The following is a 24227-nucleotide window of genomic DNA, read 5'->3' as shown; positions in this document are numbered from 1 at the left end:
ATTTACAGCACACAAGACCATGGTACCTGAATCGGTCTGCTGCTTCACTGCCACAAATACACCTGTGTTCGGCGAGAATAGGGGCAGCAAGTCGAAGGGCAACACCAATGCGGATGGTCTGTGGGTCGATCCGTGTGCCAAGGCTGGAGTTGGGAACAGCCAACAGATAGTCCCCTGCATAAGGAGCTCTCACCGCCAGGAGGCAGGCTCTATCCTTTCCTGACACACTCTGAAGCATTGTTGAGACTATTTTCTCCACTATTGGGCCATCCCATTGCGACTGTTTGTAGTTGTTGGGGGAAGCAGGTCTGGTTTCAGAGTCCATTAAATTATTCCAGATCATGGCTCCGTCAATGAACTTTTGGTCCTGGACTCCAATCTTGTCCCTAAGATGTTCAGGGAGAATCGCTGCTACAAGCCCTCTAGATGCAACACATGAGGACAGAAACGCAGGTAATGCAATCTGTGATGACTTGCGGACACCAATGCCTCCTAGTCTGACTGGAAGTGTAGCTTGGTTCCACTGCCCGTCTTCTAGAGCAAGGTTAACTACTTTCGTAAAAATCTGCCTCAGGATACTGTCATATTCGTGCAATATAGGGTTATCATATGAAGGTGCACATCTTAGGAAATATGTCAACCTGGGCAGACTCAAGCACTTTATGAGAAGGTACAAGGCATCGTGGGTGTCAAGATTGCCTATTCGTTGTTCCATTCTCCTCAGTTCTTCCAATTTCTTCCTGAGGATTGTGTCAGTGGCATCGCTTCCCAGAGGTGTTTCAAGCAAGACGCTATTTGTAGGGGCAATGACTGATGCTCCTGGTAGTTTGGATCTCACTGTATTTATCACTTGTCGACTGACTGAGATGATTTCACATTTGGATGGATTCAGGATGAGACCCATTTCCTGTTACCGTGTCATCACTTGTGTAAGATCACCTAAGAGGGACTCCTTTGTACCTGCTATTGTGCCATCATCCAGGAACCAGATGTTTAGCTCACTGGTCAGTCTGACTGTAATCTCCCTAACTACTATACAGAAGAGAAATGGTGCAAGAGGATCCCCTTGCTGGACACCCTCTGATGATGTGATTTCATGCTCTCCATACAGGAGCATTGATTCCTTGCTATATCCAGCTGAAACAAAGGGGAAGAGACCAGAGAAATGTTCTTGTACTGCTGCTAATACCACATCTCTTTTCAGGAGATTAAATGCATTCTTGAAGTCTAATTTTACAGTGCACTGCATTGTCCTCAGGCAGGTTGTTGATATATGCCCTTGTTGCATGAACCGCTGCTTCACTTCCTTGAGAGATCCCAAAACCAAGCTGGTTTGGTTGAAGCATCACGGCTGCCCCTATGCAAATGCTTTGGACAGCAGCTTTGGAAACGAGGCAGCGAAAAGTGTTCCCTTCTGCAATAGGCCTAATTCCTCCATCCTTCTTTTTAGGTGCACAAAGTGTTGCACCAAAAAAGAAAGGTTTAATTTCGTCAGGAATCTGACCAGCCAAGGAATCGTTGACGAACCTAGTGATCTCTGAAAGCAGTGTCTCTGCAATCTCCCCAATAACTGGATTAACCATTTCCTTTAAATGCTGTGGCCTTATTCCAGTGTAACCCCCCGCAGAGCCAGATGGGAACGATATTATTGCTTTGTAAACGTCCGAGTCTTCCACGATCAATGGTTCCACAGTGGGGACAGAGGTGTTGGAACTGTTGGTGCCCCTGGTTTCCCTGGCAGGGTGCTTTCCTCTAAGTGCTTCTGCCGTGTCGGTATCCCTGGAGGCAACTGTATCTTCACTGGTAATAATTCTGATTGGCCCCACTGTGTTGCCCTCTTCAATTTTCTTGCTCACCTGCACTCTGACTTTTTTACTGTCGGTGGAGTGAGTGGGGGTTGTGCCTCGCCCGTTTTTGTATTGACAGGAAAGGTGAATGAGGTTATCAGTTCTAGGAAATTATCTTAAAGATTTAATGATCATTAAGGCTAGCCACTTTCCCCTTCTTTCCGGCACTGCTAAGCAGACATTGCCAAAAAGTAGCAAGTTGTGCCATGCCTTGATGGTTGATGGAGCATTTAGGATAGTGGAACCATCATTTCCTTTTTATAAGAGGTCTGTAAGTTTCCCAGCTGCGTGTGGACGGGCTGCTTTGGGAATATATTTATATATATATATTTATATTTATATATATATATATTTATATTTATATATATATATATTTATATTTATATATATATATATATATATTTAATGCGCTAGCCGTCTCCCATCGAGGTAGGGTAACCCGAAAGAGAAACGCTTTCACCGTTCACACTATCACTGTATTGCCAAAGACGCGCAGATACCACAGTTTAAATGTCCCTCTAAACAGTAAATATCACAAACCCCTCCTTTAGAGTTCAGGCACTGTACTTCCCACCTCCAGGACTCTAAGTCCAGCTAGCCGGTTTCCCTGAATCCCTTCACAAAATATTACCTTGCTCACACTCCCACAGCTCGTCAGGTCCCAAAAAACCATTTATCTCAACTCACTCCTATCCAAAACGCTCACACAAGCTTACTGTATGTCCAAGCCTCTTGCACACTAGCATTTATTTCTTTGTGTACAGATCGAAATGTCCCAGTTAAAGCTTTCTCGAGAACGTGATTGTTTTACTCACAAGACCTGCCATAACACTGAACACACATGGTTGCTTCTTGCCACTATACGAATAGCTTAATGGAGTTGAAATACATCGTTTTGCTCTTTGTAAACCTCGCGTAGAATATGTTTCTCCATTTTGATATCAATTACACTCGTTATATCTAATTTCTTCTCATTTATAATGTATGTACTTTAGCTCTGGTGATTACCCAGTCTTCCTTGATACTATATATAAAACATTTACTAATTTATTACTCTTTTTTTTTGTGTTTTTTAATTTATTCCTAGATGGAAATTTTTTTTTCTCAAAGATTTTTTCTTTCATCTTTTTTTTTTTTTTTACAATGAAAATTTTTATTTCCTTGTAAAGCTTACAATGTGTGGTTTACATGTTATGAAATATTAATTACAAAGAAGGCCACTAGCATGCCTAGGCATTTCAAGCAGATTACTGTACTGTATATTGATATAGGTTATGGAGCAGTACATTTGAACATACATTATTAGATACATACATAAATCCCTTTTTTTTAGTTGCCTCCTCTTGATTGGTTTTGTCTAATTTATAATTCCATTACATTCTAACTTTTAATGTTCTTGATTTTTTTAAGTGTTCGCTGTGCATGCCCCTCCCGGGAGGCTCCTGGTTGCCAGTAAAGGGCGCTTTATACCAAGTATTGAACCTGACCACCCCGTCCTTTCATCGAACCAGATTGTCTCCCATTCTCCCAGGCGCTGTGACCCCTAGAGCTGTTGAAATTTTTTACATAATTTCCTAAATGTAGAACATGTAAATGAATAATATAATAACTGCATATTAAAATGTAATGCTATTTGGACCCTTCGAGAAATTTTAAGTGAAGGAGGTTGTGGAAGAGCCGGAGAGTGACGTGACAGGAGAGACACCATATTGAATTTAATGTGTGAGCACTGGATTGAGTTGTGCAATGTAGTCGGGCGTTCTCGAAGGTCATTTGTGGTTTTTCGGCCTGAATTTGTAATTAGAAACCCATGTTAATGTCCCCTGCTGAAGAATTGGGTCAGGATATTTGCGAAACCTCAAGAATTACGTGTTGATGGCAGAAAATAAGGGATGCGAACATCACTCACAGGGACGTGCACCATTAGTCTTTGTATTTAGAACTCTAGCTGGCCAGTCTAGGGTCTAGGTGTTAGGCAGGTGTTGTAATTAAATGGTAAGTGTTAATACTAATTATATTTTGTGTACCCAGAAAGCCTAGTTATATACAGCCCACGACTTTAATTATTAATTTAATATTAGGTCTAGCTTTTTGTGAGAGTGGTAGGGAGTGGGCTTCGAAGGAGTGACAGTTCAGTGACCTACTGTGGCTAGGTCCCACTTACCTCACCCAAATTACCTGCAGGTAATAATTCAGATAATGCCCTGTAAGCCTCCTGCAGGTGGTTTGCGCATAATAATAATAATTATGATTTTCAAAAGAGGTTTAGCGCTCCCTCTTGAATATAATAATGATGAACTCTACGCCCTCCTGTAGGATGATCACTGGGAACTACCTGACGACACGAGGGGAGCGAGCATCTCGTCTCTTGAAGGCAGCAGTGGTAATGTCCATCCCGTGGAACATGGAGGTTGGGGTGAGCAGCATGGAGCGACCTCTGTGCAACCTCTTGCTCAACCGCTACCTCGTGCATTGCCTTTGCCACTTGGCCGACACTATGCGCTACCAGCTGGCTGGTGATCACAAGTGGGACCTCGATCAGGTCATGAAGGTGTGATGCTGACTCATATAAGGGGTAGTGGATTAGTATGATTAATAAAACTCTCTTCTCTGGCACTGTCGCTTGCTTTGGTTTAATAACTAGTTTTCTAGCTAGTCACTATATTGATCTCTCGTTCTTTTGCTTGTTTTATACTGAAGAGTTTTATCAAAATTTAATTATAAGAGTAATTAACCGTATTTTACGAAGTAAGATTCTCTGACACGTATTATTTGCAGAGCAAGACCATCAGAGAGTTTGACACGCGGTTCACGGCGATGCAGTTCGGGTTCCGAGACGCTGAGGATTACTATGCGTCTTCGTGCCTTCACAACAAGATACACCGCATCAAGGTTCCTCTCCTGTGCCTCACCGCTGCCGACGACCCCTTCCAGCCCCTCCACGGTAAACCTCGTCCTTGTACACTACTGATCCTTCACTGTAACCTCGTCATTGTATCCTGTTGGCCCTTCACTGTAACCCTTGTCCTTGTATTCTACTTATCCTTCATTGTTGCCCCTCATCCTTGTACTCTGACTTTTCACTATAACCCTTGTCCTTGTACTGTAATGATCACGGTAACTGTTCAATTGCTCTCAACGTGATCTTCAAGGTAAACTTTACCCTTGCACTGTTAATTGCTCTGATCAGTAAACCATGCCTATTTTAGTACCCGCTGCCTCACTAGGATAAATGCCATGCTTTTACTCGCTGCCATCCACTGTGAAGCTTACCCTTGTACACATGATTCAATTATATCGTCTTTTGAACTGTATCTTGAAGTTATTCCTATTTTGAGAAGTCTTAAACAATGATACAAATAAAAAAAGAAACGTTTTACTGATACAACGGATGTGCATATTTAAAATTCGTCTATAGCTTTTAATTAAAACGTTTGTCTTTTAACAATAAATGTTTTGGAAGAAAACGATATTTTTTTGGTTGGTTAATAGTTTAAAGCCTATCGACTACACACGGGTCGTTGAAGCTGCATGTAACCTCTTCACTACCAGTTAAGAATACTTTAATCTCTAAAATATGGGGTTAAAGTGAGTTTTCTGTGCATATACACCGAGAGACTTACACCTCTTGGTGTAATATATCTTGCACTAAAGCTCACCTCCCAAAACTGTTTAACGATTCGGTAATACATATAAATTTTCTATGAATTTTCTCTTCCAAAAACACATTTGCCATGTTCACTGCACAATTTGAAACCCTGAACGTTTTTTAACTATTTCTTATTTAAAACTAGTTCCAAACAGAACTCATATAATTCAGCAAGATTTCAAATTTAAATTATTGCAAGCCTAGTATGATAAAAAAAATTATCTTGCTTGTTTTTCAAGTCCTTTAATCTGTAGTATTAAGAAACAGTTCTATATAAGCTACTGCTGCATGATCCTTGTTGGTTTAGCATTTAGTTTTCATTGTAATAATATGTAGGCTACTACCCTATGCTTTGCCTTTTGGAATGTGTTATAAGTTGCCATACAATGCATTCCTCTGGTGTACTTAAGATTTAAAAATACACACAATTTTTTTCCATCTCAAAGTATGTGTTCTGTAAACGTTAAAGACTTTTCTTTCCATTGAAGGTATAATGATTTGTGCAAATATGCTACAGAGATATATCAGTTTGGCATTCTTACAGGATATTATAGAGCCGTCGAGGACGCGCTAATGAATTCACTGTCCTTGTCGCTCGAAGTGGCTATTTTCCACCCGTCAGAAAACTGCTTGTTATATAACCTCTTCTGAATTCATTTAGCGCTTGATTTTAATAATTATAATCTTGCGAAGTTCAGCCTTATTAAAGATTTTATTTATTTAGGGTTGTTTTATATTTTTTTTTCTGTATGATTGCAAAGGGTTCGATCCTGGGGCTGGTGGAAACATTTGGCATGTTCTGTGCACCTGTGACTCCTGTTCACTTAATGGTAAATAGGTACCATGATGTTATCAAGCTGTTGTGGGTTGCATCCTAAGTGGGCGGGGTGGTACTATAAATATGGCTAAGCTTTGTAATGAACTTAGGTAGATAAAAAAGAGGTAGTTAGTGTAATATGTTTATTATGCACCCCATACCCATCCTGTGGACGGTAGTCAAAAGATTACAGAGGTACATAATTGGTCCAGGGACTGGACTCCAAAGTTTTGATAGCTGAGCAAGTTACAGAGGTAATGAACTCACAATTTACAAATGTAATGAACTCACAATTTACAAATGTAATGGTAATGAACTCACAATTTACAAAGGTAATGAACTCCAGGTAGGTCTGGTCGCAATCATGACAAGTTACAAAGGTATTTACAGATTACAGAGGTACGTAATGGGTCCAGGGACTGGGCCCCCAAAGTTTTGATAGCTGAACTAGGTACAAAGGTAATGAGCTCACAAGTTACAAAGGTAATGAATTCTGTAAGAATGGTTACTTACGTTTATACATGGCTACAATCATGAACAAATTATAGTGTAATGAGCAATTCACACTTCCACACCCGGTCACAACTGTAATGAGTTATTGGTGCAAATATTGATTGTTGAGTCACACACACACACACACAGTTTAGTTTAATATCTTTATTATGCACCCCATACCCATCCTGTGGGCGGTAGTCAAAAGATTACAAAGGTACATAATGAGTCCAGTGACTGGACCCCAAAGTTATGATAGCTGAACTAGTTACAAAGGTAATGAACTCCAGGTAGATCTGGTCACAATCATGGCAAGTTACAGAAGTAATGAATCAGCCTCACTCCTATACATGGTTACAGTCATGAACAAATTACAAAGTAATGAACCACTGATACGTCCACACCTGGTCACAATTGTAATGAGTTATAAATACAAATATTAAGTGGATCATACACCCACACTAGCGCGCGCGCGCACACACACACACGAGGGCGCACGCACGGACATGTGCACACGAGCGTACAAATATATGCATACACACAAGGACGCACACCCACCCACCCACACACACACACACACACACACACACACACACACACACACACACACACACACACACACACACACACACACACACACACACCCTCACACACACCCACCCACACCCTCACACACACACACCCACCCACACACACACACACACACACACACACACACACACACACACACACACACACACACACACACACGCGGTAATGCATTATTTACAGCTAGCAAAGTCAGGGTATTTCTCCAGAATGGTCTGTAATATACCACTGTGGATAAAATACTTTGCCATTTCTTGAACATTTCTGAGTGAGTTGTTTCTAAATTCATTAATTTGATCACACTCCAGTACATAATGATGCAAGGTGTGACAATAGTCCATCTGGCAAAGTTTACATTTCGTTTGGTCTACATCTGGTGGTGGTGATTTAACCTGCCATAGATACTTGTAACCCAGCCGGAGCCGGGCAGTAGTGACATCCAAGAGTCTGCTTATCTTGTTGGATGCACCGTAGACATGTGGCTCCTCCTGCATGATGGAATGATGATAGATGGACTGACTTGTGTCAATCAAAAAGAGGTAATCTGGAATTATTGTATATATAACATGAGAGGAACACTGCAGCAGGCCTACTGGCCCATACTAGGCAGGTTTTTTCAAACACAAACCCCCCTAACAAAAATGTTTCCTCAACCGATTTTTCAAGGAATAAACTTTGATAACCATGCTATAAACATAGATCTGTGTTTTATTCTTATATTTTCTGTGAGGGTTGATTGACAGTGGACAGTACGAGAGAAATAGATCAGAGATTATATATACTGTATATATTTTTATTTTAGCTTTGTGTATCTAACGCGAGAATGTTTTAATCAGACTTGCCTTTGTTGACCCTCAGCCATACCACTGGAAGCGGCGGAAAAGTCTAGCCATGTAGCCATCATCGTGACAGCTCGTGGGGGACACATAGGTTTTATGGAGGGTCTTCTCCCAACCACCACCTACTACAGTGACCGCCTCATTAGCCAGGTCCTCAACGCCATCTTCGCCAACCTTGACGCCATGGAGGAGGTGAAAAGGGAAGCGGATGCCTACGCCAGGTCAGTCTTCAGCAGTGATGGAGACACCGGGGAAGATGAATGTGCAAGTGATCGCTTGGCTAGCCACGAGACAAAGAAAGACCTGGCCGAGTGTGCCAATGACGACGGCTTTAGCAGCCAGGCAGGCGTGAAAGATGCAGACGATCACGCCAGTGTTAGCATTGCTAACCAATGCCCGGTGAAGAATACCAACGACAAGGCGTATCCAGCGGGCAGCGGACTGCAGGACGGGGTTCTTGGAGCATCATAACGAAGAATAACCTTAGCTCTTCACTGCCTGTCAAATGTACATACATCAGTTTTGGGGAAGGCCGCTTCTGGAACTCCGTCACCACAGGGCATTAGCATTTCTTGAGAACGTGACAGTCATCGTATGTAGGGAGCTCATGAAACATTTTTAAACTAAATATTTTGCTGCTCTTCAGGATCTTGGAGAACAAAATTTCTTTAAGTAAGACTGTCTTGCAAATTATTAGGTCTAGAACTTGAAATTTTCCCTTTAGAGTGAAAAGCAGCGACAGCTCTGAGTTTAAAGCAAAAACATCAAAACAAATCAAGTTTATGAATTTAGATGAATCACTTTAAAAAATATAAATAAACAAGAAAATAACACTTATTATCGACGTAAATGAAAGGGGCGACAGTTACAAAGTAGAAGGCCATCCCGGACGCTACCTGCATATCACTTCTTGCCCCTTACGTCAGCACCCTTTGTCGTGCAGCGCTGAATTACCAACAAGTTAAGCGATTTTAACTTAATAATAATAATCAGCAACATCTGAGTAAACGACAATTCTGCACTTGCCAAAACTATAACAAAATTACATCAAACTACACTAGAGACTAGCGACACAGCAGCCAGGGTTGTGTTATGATGAGACATCATTCATTGATTTGTGAATTCGTCAGTCTTCTCGTTAGAGGTCAGTTGGTGCTAGTTTAAGTACACACTGGTCACAAGGCATCTTACCTCCGAACGTAGAACTATATCGCCTCGTGGCAGTAAAATGGCCTCAGGACAGTATGATAATGAACATTAACGTTTCATATTAATAGTTGGAACGTGTTAGCATGGACATGGACGCAAATGTCTGGGATCTACATTTAATTTTAATAGAATTAGATGAACTAAGCTACCTAATTAAAGTCTCGGTCCATTAACATTGCCATTTTTGGCAACCATTTTTTATGCTGTAGTTCAGTGAAACATACGCTTTATATACTCAAGTTAAATAGTCAAGAGTGAGAATTCCAGGGCCTGGCCGTTATAAGCAAACAAATTTTGAAAGCACTGAAACGGCGTTGTTATGAGGTCACGTTGTCAAATTGTAAATAGCCCAAGACACTGTATTTAGGTTCCAGTACTCACAGTTCCGAACCCCTAAGAGTTAGTTTTTTTTTTTACTTCGCATACACAGACATGATATACTTAAGCCATAAAATATGTACACCCTCCCCCATTCTTTATATATTATTATACCACTACTATTGTTGCAACTACTAGAACAAGCAAATAGAAAAAATATCGCTTATTGCTGCCCTAGCTGGCTGGGTGCTTTTGTTTTTTTAATAATTGTGGTTTAGGGTGAATATTACGCACAGTTGTGTACTGGTTTGTTTTAATTTCGTAGGCTGCTGCACAACACGCAACAGTGCCATAATAATAGTAATAACTGCTGGATATTACAGTCTCCGCTGCGACCTAGGGGTGGGGGTTCCAGCCATGTATCGATAACCACTACCCGGTATGCCAGCATATCTTGCGTTAAAACAATGGCAGTAATCATAGAACGAATCCCTTCATTTCCTATCCATAATTCTTCCTTTCAGTTTTCTGTGGTGAATGAGTGTTTGCAGTTAGGGCTGTGGGTGTGTTGGAAATCTGTGGGCGTCTCAGGAGTGTGGGAATGATACAGAAATAGGCGAGTGTACGTTAGAAGAATGTCTAGAGTATTGCCCGAAGTGCTGTGCATCGTATGGGTTTTCTGATTATTATATATTTGATATATACAATGATTTGAAATAATGTTAATCTCAGGTGTGGGGTTGAGTAAGTGTGAGAGTGGTGTTTACATTATTGGGGTGTGAGATCAAGTTATATTGGCGTGACAGTTTTTCGGGTGTGAGAGTAGGTGGCTGGGTGCTGTATTAAGTTAAACTGGTGTAGGTGTGTGAGGGGTATTGCATAAGTTGTACTGGTGTGGATGGGTGTTATTGTAAGTTGTACTTGTGTGAGTGTGGATGAGAGGTGTTGTAGTAAATTGTACTGGTGTGAGTGTGGGTGAGAGGTGTTGTAGCAAGTTGTACTGGTGTGAGTGTGGGTGAGGGGGGTATTGTAGGAAGTTGTACTGTGGTCTGAGTGTGGATGGAGGGGTGTTGCAGCAAGTTGTACTGTTATGAGTGTGGGTGAGGGGCGTTGTAGCAAGTTGTATTGATAAGTGTGGATGAGGGGCGTTGTATTGGTATGAATGTGGGTGAGGGGTGTTGTAGCAAGTTGTATTGGTATGAGTGCGGGAGAGGGGCTTTGTAGCAAGTTGTACTGGTGTGAATGTGGGTGAGGGTGTCGTAGAAAGTTGTATTGGTGTGGAAGGGATATGGAAGTAAAATGTAGGGACGTTGGAGTGAGAGACGGTCAAGAACAGTCCCAGAAGCTGGAGTGGAACCCTTTCAAATATAGCACGGTTAGGTGTAGCTACGTAGATGAGCAACAAGAGCTGGAGCTCAACACCCTAAACAAGCCTGGAGTTTAGTTTTCTTAAATACAGCTACATTAGTAGCAAGACCAGTAGCTGAGATTAAGAGCAAACAATCACTGGAAGCCGGAGATACCCCTTTAACCGGTAGGCGTGATGCCCAGCAACTGGAGTACAACCTCAAACTCAGCTAGAACTGCAGGGCCAGGAGCTGGAACTCTCAACGCATCTATAATATAAGGCTATGATAATACACGATAAAGCAATAACGTTTTGATGTTAATGCTCAAGCGCTGATACATTCATGGTTTGGCTTATTTCTTCCGTTGTTATTTCTACTGCATCTCCCACCGTGGTTAATTTCGTAGCTTGAGAGCCTACCAATTTATGTAGGTCATAAAGAGCAATTTTCACCTGTATATTAGCATCAAGAATACTGCCTAAAATAGAGATCAACGTTTCTATAATTGCCATTATCCACTGCCAGGGTCTAGTGATGCATTTGTGTGGGATTACTACATGCCTGCCTGTTATTGTTAATGTCACTACACACATACACTCATCAACTTTTTAAGCATTTGAGTCCAGTGTTATTTTTTCCCACCCCTCCGCCATCTGATGCTGCCGTATTCGTATACAACTTTTTTTTATTAATAATACAAAAGTAATACTGAGGGAAACCAGAGATTAAGTAAGGGCAGTAAAGAATGTGTATGATACAAACATATATTAGAGACACGAAAATATTGTTGGGTTTATTAGATTTCATGCATGTCGACCGCACGAGGGTCATTAAAGTCGCATTTTACTTTTGCACAACCAGTCTAAAATACTTAATAAAATACTGATTAAAGTAAGCTTATTGTATTTACACGGGTATATACAGCTCGTGATATTTACCCTTGACAAGAAAGGTACAAAAATAAACAATACATATTGACATGACGTTTGCTGGACAACTTTTTACTTTAACTATCAATAATCACTGCAATAAAGACAAAACCTAAAGATGTACAAGTAACCTTACTAGCATATATCAATGGAAAGTACACAATAGGAGTAGTTAATATAATGGAGTATAGCGTCCGTTTTCCAGTATTTAATGACGCTGACTCTGGCTTTGTTTTAAGCTTTCTCCTTCCTTTTATTTTTTTTTATCCCTGGCTCACTTGCTCTTGCTCTGCTATCTCACAAGAATCACATGTTAGGAAACCATTATTAAGGTTTGTCATTCACAATGTACGAAAGAACATTTCTTGGCAATTCGTCAGATTTGACTCATTAAAAACCGGCAATAATAATCAATATACGTAGTTTAATTTACCTATGTGTGAAGCATAATATGGGTGAATTTTATATGAATAAACCGTTATATGGATGTATTTTATATGTTTGTAAACGAACTCTTGGAAAAAATGTAAATGATTCCACATGACAAACTTCCTCTTCAACTAGTGTACCGTTGTATGAAAGTTATCGGTACGAGAGCAGCGGTAAGAATGGGTATGGGAGAGAGGGGGAAATGACGACTGGGAAACGACTGCCATTGTGAAGATCGCCTGCAAATATTTAATCCAGATCTACAGAAGTGGAAGACGAGCATATGAAGATCAATATACCAGTGAGCACGAGTTCGAGGGTCTTCGTGGGTTAATGCTCCGGTGTTTTAAGATTTTGAAATATCAAGGGATGAGAAAACATGGCAATAAGTTATCTGGAGTGTAGGAAGGTCGTCTAAAAATTGGGGTGAAGGGAGAGATGTTAGGAACACATCATATAGCCACCCTCGTCTTCCTTATGTAAAATACAAACAAGTAAACTTTGTCAGGCAGTAGTTGGTTAATTAGGTTTAAATCTATCTAGTATACTAGGATCATTAAGGGTGAACCTGTACATCACACGTACAGGATACGTTAGTCCATAAAATGAGGATTAAAGTAAATCAAGTGTATATATATGAACACCTCTCAGTCTATACACCTCTCTCTCTCTCTCTCTCTCTCTCTCTCTCTATCTATATATATATATATATATATATATATATATATATATATATATATATATATATATATATATATATATATATATATATATGCAAAACAACCACTCTGAAAGAATAGAGAAATTCCAAGCGCTTTCGTGACTACTCACATTATCCTTGATAATGTGAGTAGTCACGAAAGCGCTTGGAATTTCTCTATTCTTTGAGTGGTTGTTTTGCATATATATATATATATATATATATATATATATATATATATATATATATATATATATATATATATATATATATATTATATATATATATATATAGTGTGCTGAAAATATCTAGCCTAGACAGGACTCGCAGCAATGGTTTTAAGTTGGAAAAATTCAGATTCAGGAAGGATATAGGAAAGTACTGGTTTGGTAATAGAGTTGTGGATGAGTGGAACAAACTCCCAAGTACAGTTATAGAGGCCAGAACGTTGTGTAGCTTTAAAAATAGGTTGGGTAAATACATGAGTGGGTGTGAGTTGGACCTGATTAGCTTGTGGTACCAGGTCGGTTGCCGTGTTCCTACCTTAAGTCAATGTGACCTAGCCTGACTAGGTTGGGTGCATTGGCTTAAGCCGGTAGGAGACTTGGACCTGCCTCACATGGGCCAGTAGGCCTGCTGCAGTGTTCCCGTCGTTAAACGATGGGAATACGTTACGAGAAATGCGTCGTTAGGCTATTTCATCGTTGTGCGAACATCATAGAATATACACAACCCTAGAAGGTATAACCTACTACACACCTAGGCTATATGGTATAACCTATTGCTTCTAGGCTACAAACCTGTACAGCTGTAGATTTGCTTGTAAGCAGATAATACACCATGAACATTCCTCTCTGTTAATGAAAACCTATTGATGTTGGGGTCCATGTTTTCAAACTTTTTAAGGAGATTGTTGAGGCCTACAAAAGCTGCTAAACCCTTCACTGTGAATTTTCTTTGGGGGTTCTTTTTCCTCTCCTGCAGTTTCCTCTTCTCTTAACTCTTCTTCGGCTATGGCATCCTTAGAAGTGGATTTTGTACGCTTAGGGGCCATGTTGAACAAAACAACATGAGATTAAATCAAGCACAAGGGAAAATGATGCTATCATGAGATGTGGTAAACAGGAGATGTATGAGGCTGCTGCTGGAGTAACGTCCCATATTGTTTTACAGTAAACTTTTTTTTATGTAAGAAAGAGTACTCTCTAGAACAACGATAAAATGTATGGTATAGTAAATACCTAAGGCTGTAACGCAGTTGTTTATTATCATTGTCAAGTATAATGTACTGTATATACTTGTATGTGATATACTATTATACGACTGGCAGTGCATGGGACCACCGTCGTATATGCGGTCCGTCGTTGACCGAAACGTCGTTATGTGGCAGATGACTACTGTGGTGAATCTCGATATGCCATAAGATACACACCTCTGTGTATATACCTTGAGATGCACACCTCAGTGCATATTCCCCTAGATACAGTTATATATACATTGGAATGCACTCCACTGTATATACACTGAGATGCCTCGGTGTATATACCCTGTTATACAGAACAAGCTACAATGGGATGAAAATCTTTAGCTCAAGATCTTTTGTACTCTTTGTGCCTCGTCAGGAGCTATGCAGTTCTGCAAGACCAACAACAGATAGTAGAGGGAAAAATTCTCTCTGAGGTTAGGCAGAAGCTTGCACTGTGGTACACTGACCCGTCCACTGACATGGCCTGTCTACTGTGACATGGCCCGACGCTTTACGCTTCTGCCTTGCCTCAGAGAGAATTTCCTCCCTACTATCTGTTGCTAGTGTTGCACCAATGCATAGCTCCTGACGACGCAGTGTGAAAGATCTTAAGAGAAAGATTTCAACCCCCCCCCCTATGGCTTGTTTTGCATTGTTAAGATCGTCTGTTTGCAATTATTGCATACCTTGATATATATACATCAGTATATACGCTGAGATATACATCCCAGTGTATGTACCCTGAGACACACTTCAGTGTATATATAAATACGTCGGTGTATATACCCTGATAGTATATATACTGATATACACCTTAGGGTGTACACCCATAAACACCTTAGCGTATATACCGATATATACCTTAGCGTATATACTGATATACACCTTAGCGTATATACCAATACACCTCTAGTTATACGTTTCGGCGTCTGTAAGCTGAGATATACATTTCAGTTTATGTACCTTGAAAAAAATTCACACCTCAGTATGTATACTCTGAAATGAATACTCAGTATCTAACCTGAAAGATACATACCTCTGGAATACCTAAGAGATATATACTTTGCAGTGCGCATACCACGAGAGATGAAGTGTATATACCATGTTATACACACAGTGTATATACCATGAGAAATATCAGTGTACATACCACGAGATACACAACTCTGTATATACCATGAGATACCTCAGTGTATATACCCGAGATACCTCGGTGTATATACCCGACAGATACCTCGATGTATATACCCGAGAAATACCTCAGTGTATATACTCGTGTATGTACTGATGAATCAGTTACTGATACTGAGATAAACATCTCAGCGTATATACCTGAGATACATGCCTCAGTGTATATACCTGAGAGATACACATCTCAATGTATATACCTGAGATACATACCTCAGTGTATATACCTGAGATACATACCTCAGTGTATATACCTGAGATACATATCTCAGTGCATATACCTGAGAGATACATACCTCAGTGTATATACCTGAGATATACACTTCTCAGTGTATATACCTAAGAGATACATACCTCAGTGTATATACCTGAGATACATACTTCAGTGTATATACCTGAGAGATGCCTCAGTGTATATATCTGAGAGATACACATCTCAGTGTATACATCTGAATAATACATGCCTCGGTGTATATAAGCTGAGATGCACACCACTGTATATACCTGAGAGATACCTCAGTGTATATACTTGAGAGATATATATATCTGTATATACCTGAGACATACCTCAATGTATATACCTGAGAGATACATACCTCAGTGTATATGCCCGAGTGATACACACCTCAGTATATATACCTGAGAAACATACCTCAATGTGCATACGTGAGAGATATCTCAGTGTATATACCTGAGATACCTCAGTGTATATACTTAAGAGATACATACCTCAATGTATATATCTGAGAGATACATACCTGTGTATATACCTGATACATACCTCAGTGTATATACCTGATACATACCTCAGTGTATATATCTGAGAGATACATACCTCAGTGTATATACCTGATATATACATCAGTGTATATGCCTGAGAACATACCTTAGTGTATATACCTGATACATATCTGTGTATATACCTGAGATATACACCTCTGTATATTTCTGAGATATACACCTCAGTGTATATACCTGAGAGATACACACATCAGCATAGGTACCTGAGATATATACATATATATATATATATATATATATATAGATATATATATATATATATATATATATATATATATATATATATATATGTGTGTGTGTGTGTGTGTGTGTGTGTGTGTGTGTGTGTGTGTGTGTGTGTGTGTGTGTATACCTGATAAATACACACCTCAGTGTATATACCTTGAGAATTATACACCTCGGTGTATAAACCTGAGAGATTCATACCTCAGCGTATATACCTGAGGGATACACACCTCAGTGTATATACCTGAGAGATATACACCTCAGTGTGTATACACTAGCCATTAATCTTGATATCTTGTAGGCATTACAATCAATGGAATCGTAACGTCACGGTCTACACACTACAGTGCGGCAGCTACGTCATGGTCGACACACGCTGCAAGTGTGGCTGGCGGGCACACGATATACACTAATATTAATAATATATTTCTTATACTATATAGGGAAAATACTGCATATTTTAATTTAGCCGATTCTGATCTAGAACATTAGCTCACTTACTCTCATGTTACTTTAATATAGGCCCCAGTGTTTGAAAATGCAAGGAATATTTTGATTTGTTATAAGCTTCTTAAATAATAATATACCGACTTATGGTATTGTTGGGGTGTATTTTGAGACGAAGACTGTATAAAGAATGGGGACAATATGAAGATTCGTGAGGTGTAGTGAGAAAATCAATGGAGGTAGGTATGATGCCATGAGTGCCGGCAGTCAGTTGGTGCCAGGTAGTGAGGGAGTGAGGGTGGTGCTGCGCTGGCGGAGTCACACCTTACTGTGCAGGCTTTCAAAGTACGTCCACGCTCTAGTCTCACAGTACTGAGAATTCTTCCTGTCGTGTAATTGTTCCTGAGCTTTTTTTTTTTTTTTAGGTGATTGGTTTTATCTTTAATTCCTGTGAGAAAACTATCACTGTTTATCTCAAGATACAATGGAAGGATGAACCCAGATATGTATAAAAAATCAAGGTTTTATTCCCAGCATGTTTCACAGGTTAGCAGGACATTCAACATCCACTTAAGCAAAACACTTTGCAATCTAACATGAAAAACTCGAAAAAGTTCTTGGCCACTGAAGAATCTGAGTATTTTACCAGAAGGCCCTGGTTAATCCCATTCATTTTTGGAGTGGTGTGTGAAATGTGTTGAGTAAAGAGGTACATTACCGCTCGCTCTTTACATTACACACTAATATTGATTTCTGGACTGGCAGAAGCAAGCGCTCAGGTCTTGCAACCTCAGCCTCAGGTCGCAAGACCTGAAAAGGTATTTGAGTTAGATCAAACTGGCAGGTCAACTAGGCTGTGATATGGCTATGAGCCAGCTGGCCGCCAACAGCAACAGCCTGCTTAAACGATTGTAGATGATTATCTCCAGTGTCTGACAACAATGAAGACTGGCCACAGGTCGGTGTGAGGATACAAAAAAAAAATCAGAACATCACAGCTAAACCTGATTCTTATTACCAAGGCGCAATAAGACCTTATACTTTTAGCACTATAATAGCCTCTGAAAACAGTGTAGTGTAAATTTCTTTGGCAATAGTCACTGGCGCCGGTAATATGGGATGTGGAAAATTGCATTTATCTGAATGTAACTAATTATGTACCTAACAGTAAATGATAACAAAGATAATTACTATTTATCAAGAGTTACATAGACAAGTAAGAATTTGGGACACCTAGGTCACAAAAATGTCCCCCTTCGATACCTACCACTGTCATATCCACAAGTTGCTCTGGACCTATTAATTATAAATGAAATATACATACACCAGGAATACTGGTAAATATATAAATTTGTGGACTGTATATTAAAAATAATAAATGGTTATATATATACACAATTACATAACAAAAAATAATAAATGGTTATATATATACACAATTACATAACAGAAGGAAAATATATCTTAATATCACTCACCAATTTGACTGGAGATTAATGTGTCATGTACAGGACCCCCTTTTGCCTACATTTATGAAAAATTTATTGGCCAGAATTTAAACATAAATTAGACAGCTTATCTGAGGTTCCTGGAGTTGTCCTGTCCTGTCGACTGATACTCAAGTTATGCAGGAATGCACATCCAACAATTTGTCTCCTATTTGAGAGGTGTCAGCCCAATTTTAACCTCTAGAGCACGAAAAATTATTCCCAATATTCACTAACAGTTGACCAGTTCAAACAGCAATGGTGAGTCTCGTCTGCGCAGACGCAGGCTTTCCGTTTTCTATGACAAATATTATTAAATACAGTATGGCCATCTATTTACATATAAATACTGAATTTCTGGAAAATATGTACAGTATTTTCCACATGGGATGTAATAGGCGATAAGAATTTGGGAGAAAGTCGCGGGACAAGCTTTCATTGTGATTTCGTTTTGCTGTGTAGAGCTTTATCAAGTCATAATAAAGCTCTACACCGCGAAATGAAACAAACGCTTGTTCTACTGTCTTTCCTATTGTCGACAGTACTCTATTTGGATCCAAGAATTTGCAGATTTTTTTTTTTTTTTTTTACAAAATCTTGCCTGAATAGCATTGATACCGAATTGGATTAATATATTTCGCGGGAAGAGCTAAACCTACATGGGTCATACAGCTAGGGAACGTGAGGAAAGGGTAGGACAGGTTCAGCTCCTTTGCTCAAGCGCCCTTTCGCAATCATAATGGCCTTGAAGGAATACGGAGATAAAAACCTTTGCTAATGTCCTGCGGGGAGCATGCTTGACACCCTCTCCTAACTTATATAAGTCATATTACCATCAGTGTGCAGTGGAAGCTTTTGTTGCATTCCATGACATCTTTGTTGCCAGGCATTTTTCAAGTGTGTTGGAAGGAGAATGTAATGTTGCCTGTGAATAGTTCTTAAACTCAAAAATTGGAGCGGCCCTTCCAGTTCCCTGAATTGACCCTGAATACCTTCCATTCCCCCCCTCCCCCACATGCGCTGTATAATTCTACGGGTTTAGCGCTTCCCCATGATTATAATAATAATGCTGGAGCGGCCCTTTTATTTGAACCATTATACCTGATCAGTAGAGAAAATGTCGGTAATGTTTCAGTTCTCCAGAAAATTGAAACATTACTATTTCGTTAAAAAGGGTCTGATTTTAATGTAATACGTAAAGGGGAATTTGTCTCAGTGGTAACCTCTGATTCTTGCTTCTCAGGTACATAATGTTATGGTTCCCCATAGATGCTTATAAACTGAAATACATCATGGTACTCTGCTCTTACAAAATTCTCCTCTCTCCCGCCCATAAAAGCCATATTATCTAAAATATTATGGCAAGATTTATTCTTGATGGGTGAAAGGGAACGTTTAGCCAGGATGATCTAGAAACTAAGGGAAATGTTAAAACGTACCAAAGACTAAAACAGTTGAAACTAAACCATGAATACAAAGTTAAGAAACTGTCCAGACTACTTTGTCTCAAATTCTGAAAGCTAAGTACTACCTAGTTAAGCTTTTGAATGGAAAGAAAGTAATTAATATTTTTAACAGTGCTGCAGAATATATTTTAGATTTATTTCTTTATTTTTTTTTACAACAAAGATGGAATACATAGGTGCCTGTATACAACTAAGCCTCATTTTAAGGTTCGTTCTCCTAAGCGATTCTCGCCATCACTGTGAGCGTTCCTAGCATTAGAATAATGCTTGATTTATTTTAAGTTAGGCTAAGTTAAGCTACATAAGCGCATAAAATGTATATTTAACGACAAATAATTTGAATGCTATATCAGAGAAAGAGCAAGCAACATTTAAATTACAAGTCATTATATGGAAACTAATATCCTAATGTCCTCATCATTAAAAATGGTAAATTAGGACAGACCAAATCTAATTCAAACATTGCAGAGGGAGCAAAGAGACCAATATCCTAAATTACACAAGCACATCTAGCTTGACGATGTTCAGTTGTTGAGCTATTACATAATCATCATAGAAGGATTGAACCTCATCAGATACGACACTCAAAAATTGACGCATGAAGAGTAGCATTTTTATTTTTTCCAATTTCTTCCAAAATACAAATTAGAACGTACACTAAGAAAGTAAGTAATTTATGTAAGCTTTGTGTACACAACATACAAATTATTAACAATAGTCTTGAGGGCACACATGTTATAGGCACAAAAAAAACATTAAGTTGATTTAACTTATGATAACTAAATAAAGTCAAACACTGACTAATTTCTGATCAGAAGAGACATTCTCCAATTATTTAACAGAAACAATTTGATTACTTATACAATCTAACATCGAGAGATTGTTTCCTTTGGGAAAAACACATCGGTACTAAAAGTTTTAACTTTCCAGATATGTTTTCCAGTTATTGCACCGAGTCCAATAAAATTTATTGGAGTCTGTGCATCAACGGCCAAAACCTATGAGACGATCTGTTCATTTCATAGAATGTATCAGTCATTGAAGAGTGATGTGGATCTGAGTAAATTTTAACTTCTTCAAATATCGGGATAACTTCTACAGTGCTTTGTAATGGCATTGGGCAGCACCATCAGTTCTGTGCTTGCAAACCTTTTCATAAAGAACCTTGACACCGAAAAATTCAGAGCCCTTATTCTCAACAGCGTTTCTTGGCTAAAATACGTTAACGATAGTTTGGTGTTTTAGCCTAAACGTTATAATATTCAAGCCCTCAGTAAAAGTAATGCTGTCGCGTCATCTAAAAAGTTTACAGTGGAACTCTAAAAATAAGGCATGCTTCCTTTCCTCGACGTCCTCCTGGACAGAAAGTGTATAGAAAACCTACTAACAAGGATGAGCTTACATATTTCTATTCACATCACAACACTCCCACTGAAAGAGGTATCATTATTATTATTTTTTTCTTGAGGGCTATTCGAATGTCTGGCCTTTGTTTCCCTGAAGAGGAATGTCCCAGCATACACAGGCCTTCACGCGTCTTAATTAAAGCACAAGGTATCCTAAAATTCCCCATGGAACATGCCTCCAAACATTTCATAGTGATGCTGCCAGGAATTCCTGTTAGGTGCTTGCTAGAAGCAGTCTCAGTGTTTCCACAATGAAATACATCCTCCATCGAAAACCTCACTTACGAAGCGAAGTTCCACACCAACATCCACAGCAAGCGTCTGCACCGTCCTCTGTGGACGCTGTCTCAAGAGATATGTAGGGGGAAACAGACAGAAATTTATAGGTCTGCGAAAGTGAGCATCAGGCGCCTGTGTCCGCCACAGGAACTCCACGGGACATTTGATCATTTTGAATGAAGCACAACGCGACTCACTAGACGCCGACGGTACCTGGAAACCTCACTAATTGACGTTACCGACACCGTGGAACATAATGCTGAAAGCTACATATTAAAAAAAAAAACTGCTATGATTATGCTCATCCAGACTAAGCTCAACCTACCTCATAGCACGGAAATTACTTAGCCTTATGGGTTACCTGACGCCATCTCAAAAATACCTGGGTTGCATTCTGAACTCGCTCCTCACTTTAATTCTATGTATATGGTTGTTTTCGATCTTTTTATGTTAGAAGTGCTAGTTCACGGGTTTTTTAAACCACTTCGTCGGTATCATACTAAAGTCATTGAACTTGCACTTTTTTGGGAATTGGGAAAAATATGACCGAAGTGTACAATTTGAAAACATGTATAACTATAGGGGATATAAATAGCGTGTTGAAAATATTTAACCAAGACAGGACTCGCAGCACTGGATTCAAATTGGAGACAATCTGATTTAGAGAGTATTAGGAAGCATTAGTTTGGCAATAGATTTGTAGACAAGTGGAACAAACTCTCATGTAGCGTCATTGAGTAGCTGGACTGATAGATGAGTGTATGTGAATTGGACCTGCCTAACGTGGGCCAGTAGGCTTCCTTCGCTGTTCCTTGTTTTTCTTGCAACTTTATTTCCGTTCACCGGTAGACCAAGCAAGCACCCTGGCCGGTCTGTGAGAGTAGGAAGATTTGAAACCGGTCACAGGCACGCCACGCCACTTGTTCTCAGTAAATGTCCAAATATCGGATATGTCTCACTTGGATACTTGTCGGGATTAATCACCATTATTGTGTAATCTCGTGAATTTGTATGTTGATATTTTTCTGGAAGAGGCTACAAATATTTAATATGGCATAGGATAAGCTATATCTAGGAAATTATAAATTATTTCACAATATTCTAAATTTGTAAAATAGTTCTGAAGGTACAAATGTAGGCACATGAATATAGCCTAATAAAGACGAACAGTATGACTTATTTATAACCTAAACATTATTGGGTTGTATAGTTTGCTAAGGAAAATGGGATCCAGAAGCTAGCTAGCACTTTAAAGGTCGTCAGAGGTAGTTTACCTGGAGTTTACCTGGAGAGAGTTCCGGGGGTCAACGCCCCCGCGGCCCGGCCTGTGACCAGGCCTCCTGGTGGATCAGAGCCTGATCAACCAGGCTGTTGCTGCTGGCTGCACGCAAACCAACGTACGAGCCACAGCCCGGCTGGTCAGGAACCGACTTTAGGTGCTTGTCCAGTGCCAGCTTGAAGACTGCCAGGGTCTGTTGGTAATCCCCCTTATGTATGCTGGGAGGCAGTTGAACATTCTCGGGCCCCTGACACTTATTGTATGGTCTCTTAACGTGCTAGTGACACCCCTGCTTTTCATTGGGGGGATGTTGCATCGTCTGCCAAGTCTTTTGCTTTCGTAGTGAGTGATTTTCGTGTGCAAGTTCGGTACTAGTCCCTCTAGGATTTTCCACGTGTATATAATCATGTATCTCTCCCGCCTGCATTCCAGGGAATACAGGTTTAGGAACCTCAAGCGCTCCCAGTAATTGAGGTGTTTTATCTCCGTTATGCGCGCCGTGAAGGTTCTCTGTACATTTTCTAGGTCAGCAATTTCACCTGCCTTGAAAGGTGCTGTTAGTGTGCAGCAATATTCCAGCCTAGATAGAACAAGTGACCTGAAGAGTGTCATCATGGGCTTGGCCTCCCTAGTTTTGAAGGTTCTCATTATCCATCCTGTCATTTTTCTAGCAGATGCGATTGATACAATGTTATGGTCCTTGAAGGTGAGATCCTCCGACATGATCACTCCCAGGTCTTTGACGTTGGTGTTTCGCTCTATTTTGTGGCCAGAATTTGTTTTGTACTCTGATGAAGATTTAATTTCCTCGTGTTTACCATATCTGAGTAATTGAAATTTCTCATCGTTGAACTTCATATTGTTTTCTGCAGCCCACTGAAAGATTTGGTTGATGTCCGCCTGGAGCCTTGCAGTGTCTGCAATGGAAGACACTGTCATGCAGATTCGGGTGTCATCTGCAAAGGAAGACACGGTGCTGTGGCTGACATCCTTGTCTATATCGGATATGAGGATGAGGAACAAGATGGGAGCGAGTACTGTGCCTTGTGGAACAGAGCTTTTCACTGTAGCTGCCTCGGACTTTACTCTGTTGACGACTACTCTCTGTGTTCTGTTAGTGAGGAAATTATAGATCCATCGACCGACTTTTCCTGTTATTCCTTTAGCACGCATTTTGTGCGCTATTACGCCATGGTCACACTTGTCGAAGGCTTTTGCAAAGTCTGTATATATTACA

At 39.8% G+C, this 24227-nt stretch overlaps 2 protein-coding genes across 9 annotated transcripts in view; both read left to right on the top strand.

Moving 5' to 3' along the window:
* Positions 1–12451, top strand: part of LOC128684885 (phospholipase ABHD3) — a 67744-nt gene extending 55293 nt beyond the window's left edge. For all 7 annotated transcript variants that reach the window (XM_053771211.2, XM_053771208.2, XM_070100557.1 and 4 more), the window contains 3 exons: positions 4164–4398; positions 4626–4791; positions 8252–12451. In XM_053771211.2, the coding sequence (XP_053627186.2) occupies positions 4164–4398; positions 4626–4791; positions 8252–8703 (853 nt within the window). In that variant the 3' untranslated portion in view covers positions 8704–12451. The remainder of the gene's footprint in view (positions 1–4163; positions 4399–4625; positions 4792–8251) is intronic.
* A 4828-nt stretch (positions 12452–17279) lies between these two features.
* Positions 17280–24227, top strand: part of LOC128684884 (protein ABHD1) — a 35180-nt gene continuing 28232 nt past the window's right edge. Inside the window, exon 1 of one of the 2 annotated variants that reach the window (XM_053771206.2) lies at positions 17280–17418. The gene's annotated coding sequence lies outside the window, so the exon portion shown is untranslated. The remainder of the gene's footprint in view (positions 17419–24227) is intronic. The other variant, XM_053771205.2, reaches the window with a different exon arrangement.

The sequence above is a fragment of the Cherax quadricarinatus genome, chromosome 5, assembly GCF_038502225.1.
Source record: "Cherax quadricarinatus isolate ZL_2023a chromosome 5, ASM3850222v1, whole genome shotgun sequence".
NCBI lineage: Eukaryota > Metazoa > Arthropoda > Malacostraca > Decapoda > Parastacidae > Cherax > Cherax quadricarinatus.
This window is presented reverse-complemented; position numbering and strand designations above follow the sequence as displayed.